This window comes from Adiantum capillus-veneris, chromosome 14 (genome assembly GCF_014529385.1).
Source record: "Adiantum capillus-veneris isolate H3 chromosome 14, ASM1452938v2, whole genome shotgun sequence".
In the NCBI taxonomy this organism is placed as follows: Eukaryota; Viridiplantae; Streptophyta; class Polypodiopsida; order Polypodiales; family Pteridaceae; genus Adiantum; species Adiantum capillus-veneris.
In genome coordinates, this window is record NC_140944.1 from 19,405,165 (window position 1) to 19,419,210 (window position 14,046).

The 14,046-nt window shown below is 43.7% G+C and overlaps 1 protein-coding gene across 7 annotated transcripts in view; it reads right to left on the bottom strand.

The window, feature by feature from the left end:
* LOC147442031 (uncharacterized) overlaps window positions 1–11,211 on the bottom strand; it is a 196,605-nt gene extending 185,394 nt beyond the window's left edge. For 3 of the 7 annotated variants that reach the window (XM_086528367.1, XM_086528366.1, XM_086528368.1), the window contains exons 1-3: window positions 10,717–11,211; window positions 10,479–10,565; window positions 9,365–9,430 (exon numbers count right to left, since the gene is read on the bottom strand). In XM_086528367.1, the coding sequence (XP_086384493.1) occupies window positions 9,365–9,430; window positions 10,479–10,556 (144 nt within the window). In that variant the 5' untranslated portion in view covers window positions 10,557–10,565; window positions 10,717–11,211. Of the gene's footprint in view, window positions 1–9,364; window positions 9,431–10,478; window positions 10,566–10,716 lie in introns of those variants that run through there. The other 4 variants (XM_086528363.1, XM_086528362.1, XM_086528365.1 and 1 more) reach the window with 4 other exon arrangements.
* Between the last annotated feature and the right edge of the window lie 2,835 nt (window positions 11,212–14,046).

Sequence of the window (14,046 nt, forward strand, 5' to 3'; positions counted from 1 at the left end):
CTGACGATGTCAACGGCAATGATGACGACGACGAGACGGGCTGAAATCTGAAAACGCTAGGGACTGGAATCTGCAAATCTGCTATCGGTTGAATTCTGACACTGTGTCGACGAGGAGGGCGATGGCGACGACGTGACGACAATGGCTGAAAACGCAGATGCTGAAATCTGCAAACAACGGGCTGAAACTGAAAACGCTGGCTGATCTGACCGTGCGGCGAGGATCTGTTGTGGGTAGGTGAGATCTGCAAGGTTTGCAACTGATCTTGCGGAGTCTAAGTGCTGAAATCTGGAAACGCTGATGCTAGGGGCTGATCTGTCGTATGGAATCTGCAAAACGCTAGGTGTCTGCAAGACGCAAAAAATGCTAGCCTTGATCTGTTGCAGAAACGCTGGGCTGAAACTGCTGAAAAACGCTAGGCTGATCTGCAACCAAACACTATCTGATCTTGTTGGCTGGAAACAGCTAGGGTATCCTACAGGTCTTGCTGAGGTGCACTGTAAGTTGGTGAACTCCTGCTGCCTTTTCTGCCAGAGAGTGCTAGCGCTAGGTTTCTTATATAGTGTCTTGCAAAATTGCCCTACCCAGTTTCCCAACAAAGTCATTATTAATAATAAGTGAAAAATAACTAAAATAGGAAAAATGGGTTCTATGCATTGTAAAATGCTCATGATGGCTACTGACTGTAATGCTGATGATCATGATGTGTGCAACCAGAGGATATGCAACTACTCTAAGTGCCTGGACATGCACGGCCTGCGCGCACAGGCTCACAAAGGTGCCAGAACACTTCCTAAGCTGACCTGAACCCTAGCCCTGAAGTAGCTTGTCCACATGCACATAGGGTTAGATGTGCACGTGACATCCCCTCCTTTTTAAAGTGAGGTACTCGTACCGAACTGTATAGCGTCGAGGGAGATCGCCAACAACGTCTGGAATCCTGGGAAGGACTCTTCATTGGCCCACTCTAATGCGTGGGTCGTGCGATACTTGAACTTCATAAAGGTCTGCAACGCTTGCTTCTTTGGGCCGCGCCGAAAGCGACACAGTGATCTCTGGGTGCTTCAATGGTCCAACTGTGTCTATGGACGTAGGTCCACCTTCTCAAGAATCTCTATTCTTGAGGAAAATTCCTCCAACACAAAATCATGAACATACCCATTCCATGTAGAGTGACTGGAAAAATATTAGTCTTCCTAAAAGATTGTGTATGCAATGTAGATGAACAAAGTGACGGAGTCCCAAACAGTTCACCAAACACACGCAAAAAGTAAGATCGAGTCTTGACTTTCTGATCTAAATCTATCAACTGTGGCAAATCACAATGAAAATGCCGATACTTGATAGTCAATCTTTCTTGTGCTCTTTCTAAGACTGTGTCATGCAAACTTTTGTTCTTTTCGATAGAAATCCGCATACATCCATGCTCATCCATGAGTGAATCATGTGCATCGTACAATACGGCATGCCTATGAAAAGGGAACACGTAAAGACGGTGACGAAAATATAAGAAACCCTCACAAATGAAACACTCAAACAATGCGTGCTGACAAATCGTGCGAACACACAACACTTCTTGAGTGGGTTCTTTGGACCCGTTTCGAGAGCCAAGATCGGTTCTTCGTGATTGACCGTATCTGCAATGAGGTTAGCTTCACTAGAAAAAGCATCAACTAAACCATCATTCCTTGTGAACAATCTGCAAATCATCATCCTTGTGAATAATCACATATTTATCATGCAAATCATGTGTGTCGTGCGTTGGAGAAGAAAAGACTGAGAGAGTCTCCTTCTCCTTTTTCTTTTCAAGCTTCGCCTGCACATTAGAAATGAGAGGTGAAGAATGAACAACTTCCTGCCCACGAATGACAATGGGAGAGTCACTTTTGGCATTGAAAGTGAAAGTATTGTCTGCCCAATCAATGAGAGGGTTATACTAACAAAACCATCGAATGCCGGGAATCATATCACAGCCTGAAAGAGGAGACACTACAAATTTTCTGCAGAAGGACGCTTGTTGAACAGTGAATAACACATCAAGGCACTCTCGTGTAATGAGAGAGTCCATACCGGGAGCGAAGCCCGACGCCTCGAGATGAGATGTCTTGCTAACCTCCAAGCGGGCTCTTTCGACAAGAGAGTCACCAATCACATCATGTATACTACCAGAATCAAACAAGACCGCCATGTGTTGACCATTCACATGACCATAACACTTCATGAGAGACTCATCAATGAGAGGATCATGAGAAACTTGGGACACATGAGTGTTCTCATTTATGGCATTAACAAAGGATGTGGGTTCTATGGGTTCTGTAGATTCATTAAATTCAATATGAGGACATGTTTTCTTTATATGACCCTTGACGTGACAATGATAACATCGACCTTCCTTAGAATAAATGACTTGTTCTTTTGCCGTTATGTATCCTCCTACAGTTCCTTGTGCAGCTTTTTCATATGGGGTGAGCTTAGGTTTAGCAAGTGTGCTGGCTTTACCCTTGGATTCATTTGGAGAGTTCTTTTCCGAAAGACTATTGGAAGATTGGCTAGAAGAATTACCGTTCTTACCGTTCTGAGGGTTCTGAGAAGTCTGAGAGGTACTTTGAGACGACTTGTTCTCCTTAGGCTTTCCCTTATTGTGCTTCATCTCCTGTGAGAGAGCAATTGCTACCGCCTTGTTGAGATCCGCGGGGTCGAAGACTTCTACATCAAACTTGATATATTCGTCCAACCCAAAATGGAATGCCTCTTTGTGCTCATCATCCGATTTGCGTAATTGAGTGCCGAGCTGCAAAACACGATTAGAGAAAGACTAATGGGCATACCATTTTGCTTGAGACTGCGCCAATCGTCCTTTAACCGTGCTAGGTACTATGGTGGCATAAACCGCGCCTTGAGCTTGTCTTGGAAGTCGGCCCAATTGAAGGAAAGGAGCCCGCCTTCTTCGGCTTCCTCTAGGTGCGCGGTCAATTGTGCCTCTTTCCGTGCGTGGTACCAATTAATGGCATCATCGGCGAAGTACATGGCTGTCGTCAAAACCTTGCTATTTCTTGTCTTCTTAGTTGTCGCAAAATAAGCATTAAATTGATGCAACCAAGAATGAATAACACTAGGATCCATCTTACCGTCATACGTATTGAATGTGATCTTCTATGTGACAAGGTTGTTGGAGTGCGAGTCTCTGCTTGTGCTACTTGATGAACTACCAATATCTTTGACCGGCTCGGGTTTCGAGGTAAGTGCCTGTAGGACCAACTCTTGCATGCGTTGGTCTCTCTGCGCCTCACGCTCTAACTCCAAGGCCGCTCGTCTGTCTTCGTGCTTGCGATCCAATTCTGCCTTTCTTTCCTCGGCTACCAAGCCCGCTTGCTCACGCTCACGCTCCAAGGCTACCCTTTTCCCTTCGGCCGCCAAGCGCGCTTGCTCGTGCTCACGCTCTAAGGCTGCCCTTCTTTCTTCAGCCACCAAGCGCGCTTGCTCACGCTCACGCTCCAAGGCTATTGTTCTTTCTTCGCGCTCGCGATCCAAGGCGACGCGTTGCACCTTTTGTCATAGCATCATGTCCATCATCGACTTGATTAAACTTTAAAGCCTCCATAGGATTTGGTGCAAACCGTGACAGATTGAAAAAAAGGAGGGTCGGAAAAACCTCCTAGTGGGGAAAATTCTTCACCACCTCCATGCTCATCACCTCCACGCAAAGTATCCATTCCACTTCGGGTGATGACCATACACTGAGATCTTGGGTACTTAAGTTCACGAGGAACTTAGGTTCTTGTGGTTCTTGGTTCTCGAGTCTAGGGTAGTTTTCGTTTGACGTACGGAACATCTAGTACCGTTCGGCTTGACCCGTTCCGTTCAGTTCGTTTAGTACGTTCCGTTCGTTCAAAAATTGTACTCGTTTATGACCGTTGGCGGCAGTTTTTGAACGTTGACAGTGAACGTTAGTGAGCGTTTAGGGAGCCGTTTTGGAGCATGTTTGCAACCATGTGGCATGTACCAATGCCCATTGCCATGCTCTCCCTCTCACATGCATAATGCCCCATGCTCTCCCTCTCCTACGCTCTTCCTCTTCCTATAATCTATTTAAGCAACTCCTCCACCTTGTTCTCAACACAACTTACAAGCTACAAGCTCTAGCCTCTCAATGCTCTCATCATCCACGTGCTCCCATTGAAGCTCTCAAGTGACAAGGCTCAAGCTCTCTATCTGTACAAATGTCATGTTTCTTTAAGGCCTAAGCCTTAGGCTTAAGAATTATTTGTTTTTTCTATTTTGAATGCACATAACGTCATCGTACATCATAAAAAAATTTAGTTCGTTTAGTACCGCACATCGCCGTACGTGTACAAAACGTACGAGACCACCCTGCTCGAGTCCTTGAGGTTCTTGAGTTCTTGAGGTTCTTGAGGTTCTTCTTTAGCTTGCAATCTGTGTTAGAGAAGGCTTTTCTCTTACCTGAGCTTGACTCTTCCCCGCGGATGCACCCCTTGGCGGCCTTGCGCTCACACCAAGGTTGCTTTTTTCCACCTCAGGTCGATTGGCTAGCCGCTAAGTGCACAGTCCGCTCTCAATGAGTGAAAAGAGGAACAAGGAGAGGCAGGACAAGCCCTTCTTTCTTGGGTTACCTGTCACTCTTCAAAAACACGATTAGGAATCAACACGCCCAAGTGGGCTTGGGTTACATGCGAGCGCAACAAGCAAAAAATTTCTTGTGGTTCTTTCATTGAGTGATACAGAACATTGCCAAAGCTCTGATACCAATGTAAGATGCAGCGGAAGTGAATGTTGAACTTTGCTCAAGATGAGTGCTCCGAGCTGTGCTCAAGGGTTCCTTTTACTTACGGAAGGGAGAGCCTTCCGTTCCTTTAATGAGAGAGTGCAAATGATCACAGCAAAGTGAATGACACTGTGAATGAAGGTGCTCAGACTGAGAGAGAGAGAGAGAGAGAGAGAGAGAGAGAGAGAGGAATACGACACCCTCCTCCAAGGGCCCCACTCTCTATGGCGAGAGAGGTCGATGCTATTGATTGCACAAATCTGGTTCAATGGTCTAGATGCAATGGACTTGCCGATGATGTCGACGACAATGATGACAACGACGAGACCGGATGAAATCTGAAAACGCTAGGGACTGGAATCTGCAAATCTGCTATCTACTGAATTCTGACAGTGTGTCGGCGAGGACGGCAATGACGACGACGACGCGACGATGGCTGAAAACGCAGATGCTGAAATCTGCGAACAATGGGCTGAAACTGAAAACGCTGGCTGATCTGACCGTGCGGCGAGGATCTGCTGCGGGTAGGTGAGATCTGCAAGGTTTGCGGCTGATCTTGCGGAGTCTAAGTGCTGAAATCTGGAAACGTTGATGCTAGGAGCTGATCTGTCGTCGGGAATCTGCAAAACACTAGGTGTCTGCAAGATGCAAAAAATGCTAGCCTTGATCTGTTGTAGAAACGCTGGGCTGAAACTACTGAAAAACGCTAGTAGGCTAGTCTTGCGTAGAAAACGCTAGGCTGATCTGCAACCAAACGCTATCTGATCTTGTTGGCTAGAAACCACTAGGGTATCCTGCCGGTCTTGCTGAGAAGGTGCACTGTAAGTTGGTGAACTCCTGCTTCCTTTTCTGCCAGAAAGTGCTAGGCTAGGTTTCTTATATAGTGTCTTGCAAAATTGCCCTACCCAATTTCCCAACAAAGTCACTTATTAATAATAAGTGAAAAATGGCTAAAATAGGGAAAATGGGTTCCGTGCACTGTAAAATGCTTATGATGGCTACTGACTATAATGCTGATGATCATGCTGTGTGCAACCAGAGGATATGCAACTACTCTAAGTGCCTGGACATGCGCGGCCTGCGCGCATAGGCTCACAAAGGTGCCAGAACACTTCCTAAGCTGACCTGAACCCTAGACCTGAAGTAGCTTGTCCACATGCACATAGGGTTAGATGTGCACGTGACACTTGGCCATTACATGTTCATCTACGAATTGTTCAGAGTATCCTGATGGCATATGTTCAGTTCTTTTTGCAACTGATGCATTGGCCTTGTCGTTGCCTTGATTTTCTTATGTTGGACATTATATCCCATTTACGGCGGACCCATGCTCAGAGAAAAGGCTTGCGCTTGATGTCGATGGAGAAGCTTTGCACTCCTAAATGCCTTAGTGGCCTTAATATCTTGGACTTGCGCAGGCATGTTCTTGCTAGGAAAGTTATGTTGTTGCCTACACTTGCACAACAAATTCAGCCTTGGACTCTGATGTTCGCATACCTCGGGCAGCATGTTGTTACTTCCTCATTCGGCCATCGGCAATCATCTATCTGGGAGGTGGTGTTTGGCAAGATGGAAGGGCACATTCTTGGATGTCCTCTTGCTTCTACTATTGTATCTGCCTGGAAAGAGGTTACGATTCATCTTTCATGGAATCCTCAGTAGGAAGGTGATTCGATTCGTTTGGAGAGTCTCCATAGGAGCCGGGCATTCTCTCTTACTTTGGTCGATTGCTCGCCTCGCCAGGCTTACTTTCTCTTTGGTCATGGCATTCGTGTAGTTGAGGATGTAGTCGATGAGGCCGGATATAATTTTGAGTTTCCCATCGCCGCTCGCCGTTTTGGATTGAGCATGCACTACCGTCAGTTTTGGAGAGAACTTCAAAATATGTTGCTTGATTTTTGGCCCGTTACACCTTTGTCTGATGGTGATCGCATGTCTGATTGGGATCTTCGAGAAACGCCTTTTCGAGATATTTATGCCAATCGAATTAAAGCTCTTCTTCTACCGCAACCCTGGCTTGCTGATCATTGTAATGCCCTTTGGCACATGCACAAATCTGATGTCCGGTGGAGGAAGCTTCTTTCTGCCTTATGGAAAAGCCATTTGCCTTTGAAGGAGAGACTGTTTCTTTGGTGCTGTTTGCTTGGATTGCTCCCAGTCGGCACTTTTCTTAGGGCGCGTCATGTTCGCTCCTCTTCTTGTGTCTGTTGCTCAACCGTAGAAGAGAATGTCTGCCATTTGTTGTGGGATTGCTCTATTCCTAGAGATTTCCTTCACCGTGTATCGGCTTGTATGAGGCTCCGTTTTCCAGGGATTGTCTTCCACAAGAGGTTCTGGGTGTTTGGCATTTTCTCACTGACACTGCAGCGTTTCGCGGTTTTCTTCATGTGGGTCAAATATTGGGCTTATTGGACCCTCTGGCGTCAGCGTAATGCTTACATGTTCCATCGTACTCATGCAGACCCGTTCCCACTCTTCAAGCTTTCTCTTAGGCAGTCGTTACAGTTTGCTTTGGAAGTTGGTGATATCACCGCAGAGATACGTCAGCTTTCCTATGCATGTTTCTAGCTACTCTGTACAACTGAGAAGTTTTGTGTTCTTCCCCTTGTATATGATCCTTTCGGTGGGTTTTCCTCGCTTCGAGGTTTCCCACTAGTAAATTAATCAAATCGATTTACGAAAAAAAAAGTGTGTTTGGGGGGCTTGGGGGGGGGGGGGGGGGGGGGGGGGGTTGTTGTGTTGGGGTGGGGGGGATAATTGATCATGGAATTTGCACAAAACTTTTGGTTGGTGAAAAAGCATTCTTCCAAAGACTTGAAGTGAAAACTGCCTCTCAACAACAAAGGGTTTTCTATTGGGACACACGGGTACAATTTTCCTGATGGGGTCCTAAGGACGTCGGGGCATTGCTTCCTCTTTATGTTGTGTTGCCGCCAATGTAATGAGATAATTTATCGCGTTGTTCTCATGCTCAAGTTTTTTACGTGAGGTTACACAAAAGCTACAATATCGTTTCCCTTTGCTGTCTTTTTGGAAGACTCTACATGATTTTCGGCCAATGGAATCCACCATTATCAGAATATGACTACTTCCTTGCTTTGGTGTGATTTTGGGCCCCTTTGGGTCATATTCAGTAGGCTTTTCGTCATGGTAGCAATTATCCAGGTTTACCCTACTCATACTTTTCTACTCAACTCCTTCAGTCTCTTCGTGATTGTTTCCATTGGAGATGATTCTCTTCAACAATTTGAGGTTTTCTATGATTGTTTGTAGCCTTTTGGCGTGGCTTCACCCATTTTGGGTGGCCATGGCTGTACATTATTGTAATTACTGGAATTTTAGTTTCACCAAAAAGTGTGTGTGTGTGTGTGTGTGTGCGCGCGCACGCGTGCACGCACGAGTGCACTGTGTTTTGAATGAGCGTAGAACAGGCAAGTTTCTACTAGGTCCTTCACTTTAACTTGGCTCCATTGGGTCTTTGTTGCATCGAAACCACCTCCGAGGACAAATGAGGTTGGGCGGTCAAAGTTTGGTGCTTTTGGTGGTGATGTGGTTCCGGGATGCTAGGTTCGGACAACCCTCTGCATCCTTCGGTCCGTGACACATTTTTCAAGTTGTTTTTGGTAATAGCAACCTTGAGCAAGTGGCTTGCTCTATCTTGAGATGTCCATGGATATAGTTTGCGGTTGTCATCTTTTGTGCTTTGGTAGTGGTGACTACTATTGCAGTTGAGTTCTGTGTCGGCCTCTACTCACTTTGGAGTTTCTTATTGGCTGCTTCATCCTCATCTCAATTTTTCGGGGTGCACATCTTGTAGAAGTCAAACAGGACTCACTCACCTCCCTATACTCTTTGTACTCTTTGCCAACAGCTTGCTCTTCTAATGTGCACACGCAGTTTCTCACTTCAACTTCTGTTACAATGCATGGCGCTTGGGGTTCTTTTGCACAATCCATTGCCAATGGGCAGCTGTCTATGTGGTACTGGTTTGCAGTCTAAAGTTTGTACCAAGGCTCGTCTTCAACCCTTTCACATTGATGTCTACATACCTTCTCTTTACTTCTTCTAATGCTTAGGCAGATGCTTCGCATATAATAAAATATGTTTTTTGAAGAAACCTCCCCCCCCCCCCCCCCCCCCCCCCCCACACACACACACAAGAGCACACACAAACAGCCTTATCACCCAAAAACTCCAAAACAGCTTATGCCATGTCAGATATAGAAGCGTCTAAACTAGGCTCTACATTTCATGCAAAGTCAGTAATGAATTACATGTAAAACCATTGTAAGATCTCTAAGTGAAATCCATCTATGACTAAAAATAAACTTGAAGGAATGTCACAGTGCCCACCAAAATCGCAAGCGCTTTTTTACAGGCAAGCACAAAGCCTAATTGCCATGCAGTAGCACTTTCAAATCTAAATACTTGAAGATTAGCAAGTATTAAAGCAAAAAATGTTCAAGACTGAATTTTAGCCTTGGATCTACAGATGACAAACCGGCAAAACTAGCTCCCTGTCAAAATTCTGACGTAAAGCTTCAAAGAAGAAACAAAACAAGTGAAAGCGAAAAGACCTACCAGATTGCTGAACAGAACCTCTTTACTGGACCCTAAAAATCCGGCTCGCTTTTGAAAACTGAACCACTGCATAGTAATATAGTCAATAATCAGCAGAAGTCTTTTGAGCTAAATCAGAAAAGATGCACATAATTTAAGCACTCCCCCTATATTTTGTCACACAAGGAGTTCCATTCATTTGATATGCACCCCCACCTTTTGTACAAGTATATTTTGTCACACAAGGAGTCCCATTCATTCGTACAAAATATATACTATGACTGCTTGAAGAAACAAATACTTAGTGAGCTTTGATAAATAATATCAACGTATTATGCAGCAAAAGCTGTAGGGTATGGGCTACGTCCCATGGCCCTTGGGACAACCCTACCTTGAAGCACTTTCTTAAAGTTTCCATGTGTCATCTCTAATCAAGTTGGAGCCTATATGGCATAGAGGCATGTGACACACCATGAGTAACCGTTTGTACAATGACCCTTTTGAGGTAGCTTGTGACACGTTTTAAGTAGCAAGTCTTGTGCTCCAGCTCCATCAATATAATGAACTGGATATGTTCCCTTTGCACTCCCTTGCATCAACTGAGTGTTTGCACATAAATAGACACCATCCCACTTGGCCTATCCACGGGAGAACATTCGTAGCAATTGTGTTTTGCAATTTCAGCAATGCCACCATCCATCTTCACCAGATAGAAAACTTATTATGTAGTCTTGTGTATAAAGTAATGCCACAAAGCCCCCAATAAATGCCTTCTCGAGTAGATGGTACTCGAGTAGTTGAGTGGAGCGTTTTGAGGTTCTTTCTCCTTCCATTAGAGTACTTAAAATGCCTTCTTGGGGTCACGGAGTTGCATTTTGTTTCCTTCATGTTTGAGGTGCTTCCTCCATTCATTAGAGTACTTAAAGTGCCTTCTTGCGGTCACAGAGTTGCATTTTGTTTCCTCATTCCATACAACACATTCACCACTTTCCTTCACCTCAGCCCCATGCAAATTCCTTTTCATTTAAGCATATCTCAATGAGGTAGACAGAATTACCTCTACTTTCAAACCTGCTTCGTTATGAGCATGCTGTGTTTTCAAGATGATGTCAGAGTGGGAGAGGCACACACATACCTCATTAACTAAGTGTTGAAAGCGTTTCTCAATGTCCTGAGGCATGGTAACGTCTTCTTTGCAAGACAGCTGCTCCATTCTAGCAAGCTGTTGAAAACAAGGCAATGTCAACTGATATGCTTTCTTCCCAAGATCTAATTTTTAGATAGAGATCATTTCCGCTAAGTCTAATCCCCTTCTGCTCTAATTTTAAGGCCTTCTTCAGATTATCTACTCGTTTTTTGAGAACAAGGCGTACCCAAAATTGAGGATCTTTATGCCAGCAGTTGGCGGCAAGCTTGCTTGCAGAAAAGCTTAGGTTAATCAAGAAGACCTGGCATCATAGCATGATTATGTACTAAGCGCATGACTTACAATCGAATCAAATTGCAGTTGTCAACATGAGATACAGAAGATCAAAATTCTTTGTGTGCTCTTGCTCAGCAAGAAAATGTGAGCGTGTGCTAGCGTCAGAGTTAAGCCTTCTGTCCCCCCTCCAACTGGCAGAAGGAAGAGCGGAGCACCTGCTGGGCTTCATTATGCGTCTAAAAGAACCACCACTTTTAACCTCCGGCTGTGGTGCAGAACGGCAAAAACAATGAAAAGTAAGAGCTCCTCATGCAAGCCGTCTGTTACTAAAAGGAAGCATTTCCATGCGAGAAAGAGAGAAGCGCAGTGGTGAGCACTGCTGCGTGTGTGGGTGCGCGCGCCAACTTCTCTTTCCTTCGACTTCATAAAACAACCGCTACGTGTGAGTGAGATTCAAAGCAAATCGCCTTTGATCGATGGTTCCACTAGGCAACGTGGTCTACAGCAGCATACACGTGGCTCTGTCCACATAGGTAGGGGATACCAACCGTACCAGCTGGAAAAAATTCAAAAAAAAAAAACGAGAATCCCACTCGGAGGTGGAGGTGGAGGCGGAGGCGGAGAGATGTGTGAGTGTGTGTGTGTGTGTGTGTATTAGAGCTTCGAAAAGCTCGCTCCAAAAATGGAGGTTTTGAGAGAGTTTTTTTTTAATTGTTTAGTAGAGCAAAATCTTTTATGTCCTGTGTAGATCCTTGTGTAAAGAGAAGATCCTTTGGAACCCACCTTTGGTTTGTATCTTCTTAGGGATGGAAGTAGGCTTTAGCACTATTCAATGTCGTTCGCTTTAGTGCCTCCTTTTAGGCTTTCTAAAATATTTTTGATGTTGATGCTCATTTGGTCTTCTTTCTTGGGAGGGTCTTGATTTCACTTCATATGTTGTGATCTTTGATTTTGGTACCCACACCTTTCTCATGCCTTTGTAGCACTCTTGTCCTTCTAAACAATATTTTGAAGCTATCCATCCCATGTGCTTGTCTTTCTTTGTTGATATTCTATCTTCAATCCATGCAGGATCATTGACCTTTACTTGACTGCTCGGGACAAACACTGTCTTGATTTATTTCTGCTTTCTAGAGTACTTGGGCTAGTATATAATTGTTTTTTTTATCTTCTCCATTGAGATTAGGTCAACCAATGACTACAACGTTAGGAAACTTGAATTTCCACGAGGGTTCTTTGATGTAGAGGTATATGCTGTCACATCTTTCGTAATTGTCATTGGAAGGTCCAATTTAGCTTTACCTTTGTCTTTATTTGTAAGGTGTGCTGGTAAATTCTTGTGACACTTGCACCTTTGAATTCAGCATTAGCGATACCTGTAAAAATTGCTTACCACTTGGATAGTAATAGCACTTTCTCTTTTCTATAGCTCTTTTGTTATTCTTACCATTGACAAGCAAGGATGACAGGTGCAAGCACTTCCTTTGCACATGCATATATCCTCATTGGTGGTTCTATTGAAGATACATGTTATATTTCTCTTGCAATATTATCTTGATCTAGCTAGGTCTCTAGGGAAGGTGATTCAAGACTTTGTGTTCCACTAGGTAGTGAGCGACAAAATTTCTAGCTTTCCCTTGATTCGTGGTTGTCTGCAACCTCAATCTATTTTACTTCTTGTCTTGATGGTTTTTCTTTCTTAGTAGCTCTTGTGGTTGTTGTTTGTTGTGAATTTGAACATCACTTACTTTTGTCAGATCTTCTTCTAGCTCATATGAGGTTCTGCTGGGCGGAGATGAATCATCTTCTATAAACTCTGCCTTGGCATCAGTCTCCGTTACACTGTACTTGAGGAATTTGTGTTGTCTTTCATCGGTGATAATTTTTTGTTTTCTTCATGCTCGATTGTCTTTGAAGACTGTATATCATTTGAAGTTTGTACTTCCAAACCTATTTGGACCACTGGAATTCCCAATATAATGTCGTTTGGTACGTCTTTTACTGTCATCACATAAAATTGAGCTTTGAGGATCTGTTAATCTATTTGAATGGTGATGTAAATAATTCCCCATCATTTTTTTCGTTTGTTTCTAAACATGCTAATGTATTTTGGAGCATCTTCTAGTAACAGTTGGCCACATTTTCTCCAAGGTGCAGAAAGACATGAGGTTCTTGTCTCTTGGTTAGCTGTGATACTACACCTTTTGTTTGCAACTGTTGTGCATTATCTACCTACATTTGGGTAACTTTTGATCTTAGAAGATCCATCATACTTTTTGGTAGAACGTGTCTCTTCCAAGGAGATTTTGGCGTTGACCTTTGTGTAGCTATTTGAGCTCTAACATCGATCAATTTTGAGCTATCTATCACATGTTCTGGTAGCTTGAGGTTTTGCACCATCTTTGAAAAATATTTGACTTCACACTTACCATCCATATGGCTTTGTACAAGGTCATGAACTTGTTGGTATTCATTACCATTTGCATCTCGATATGCATATGTGAGCTTGGTCACATGAAATTGCTTGAACGCCATGGGATTCGTTTTTTACTTTAACTTCACAAAACTTTTGTCCTTGACAATCTTCATACATGCATTTGTTAGTAGATTTTGATGGACTCTGGTTCAATTAAGAGCTTCCAACAACCATATGGTCTGGTAATGGCTTCTACTTTAGAAAGGGATGACTAGAAGTTATAGGGCTTCTAACTGACATGGCGGTTTCTAATACAAGAGCTGAGCTTGATGGATTACAATTCCCCCCTTCCTATGATGATCATTAATGCTTTCTCCATGAGCTGGGCTTGAGACTGTTTGGCTCTGATTTGATCTCAATTTTTGGGGTTGTGAAGGTATTCTACGTGTTACACAACATTTTCCATAGTTTCCTATGTATCTCCGTGAAACATTATATATGTTTCCCCAAGTCAAGTTGTAGATCTCATTATTTTTTTCCTAATATTGTCTATTTTGTGGGTCTCCTATAACATGAGCTTTTGTGGATTCAAGACCAAGGCATCATAGATTACAAGCTCTCGTCTATATCTACATCCAGTTCGGTCATAATATGTGTTCATTGGATTATAGCGTTGAAGCGTGACTTCTAGTGGATGGTAGCTTGGCTCTGGACAGACTTCTGGATTCACTCGGGTTATGTCATTTAGCTCTAGAGAGGATGTGCAATAAAAATTTATTTCCTCTTAAATAAACTATCCTTCCTGACCTATCACTAGGCATAATTCTATGAGCTGGTATGTAGACCTCTCAAACACTAGTTGAC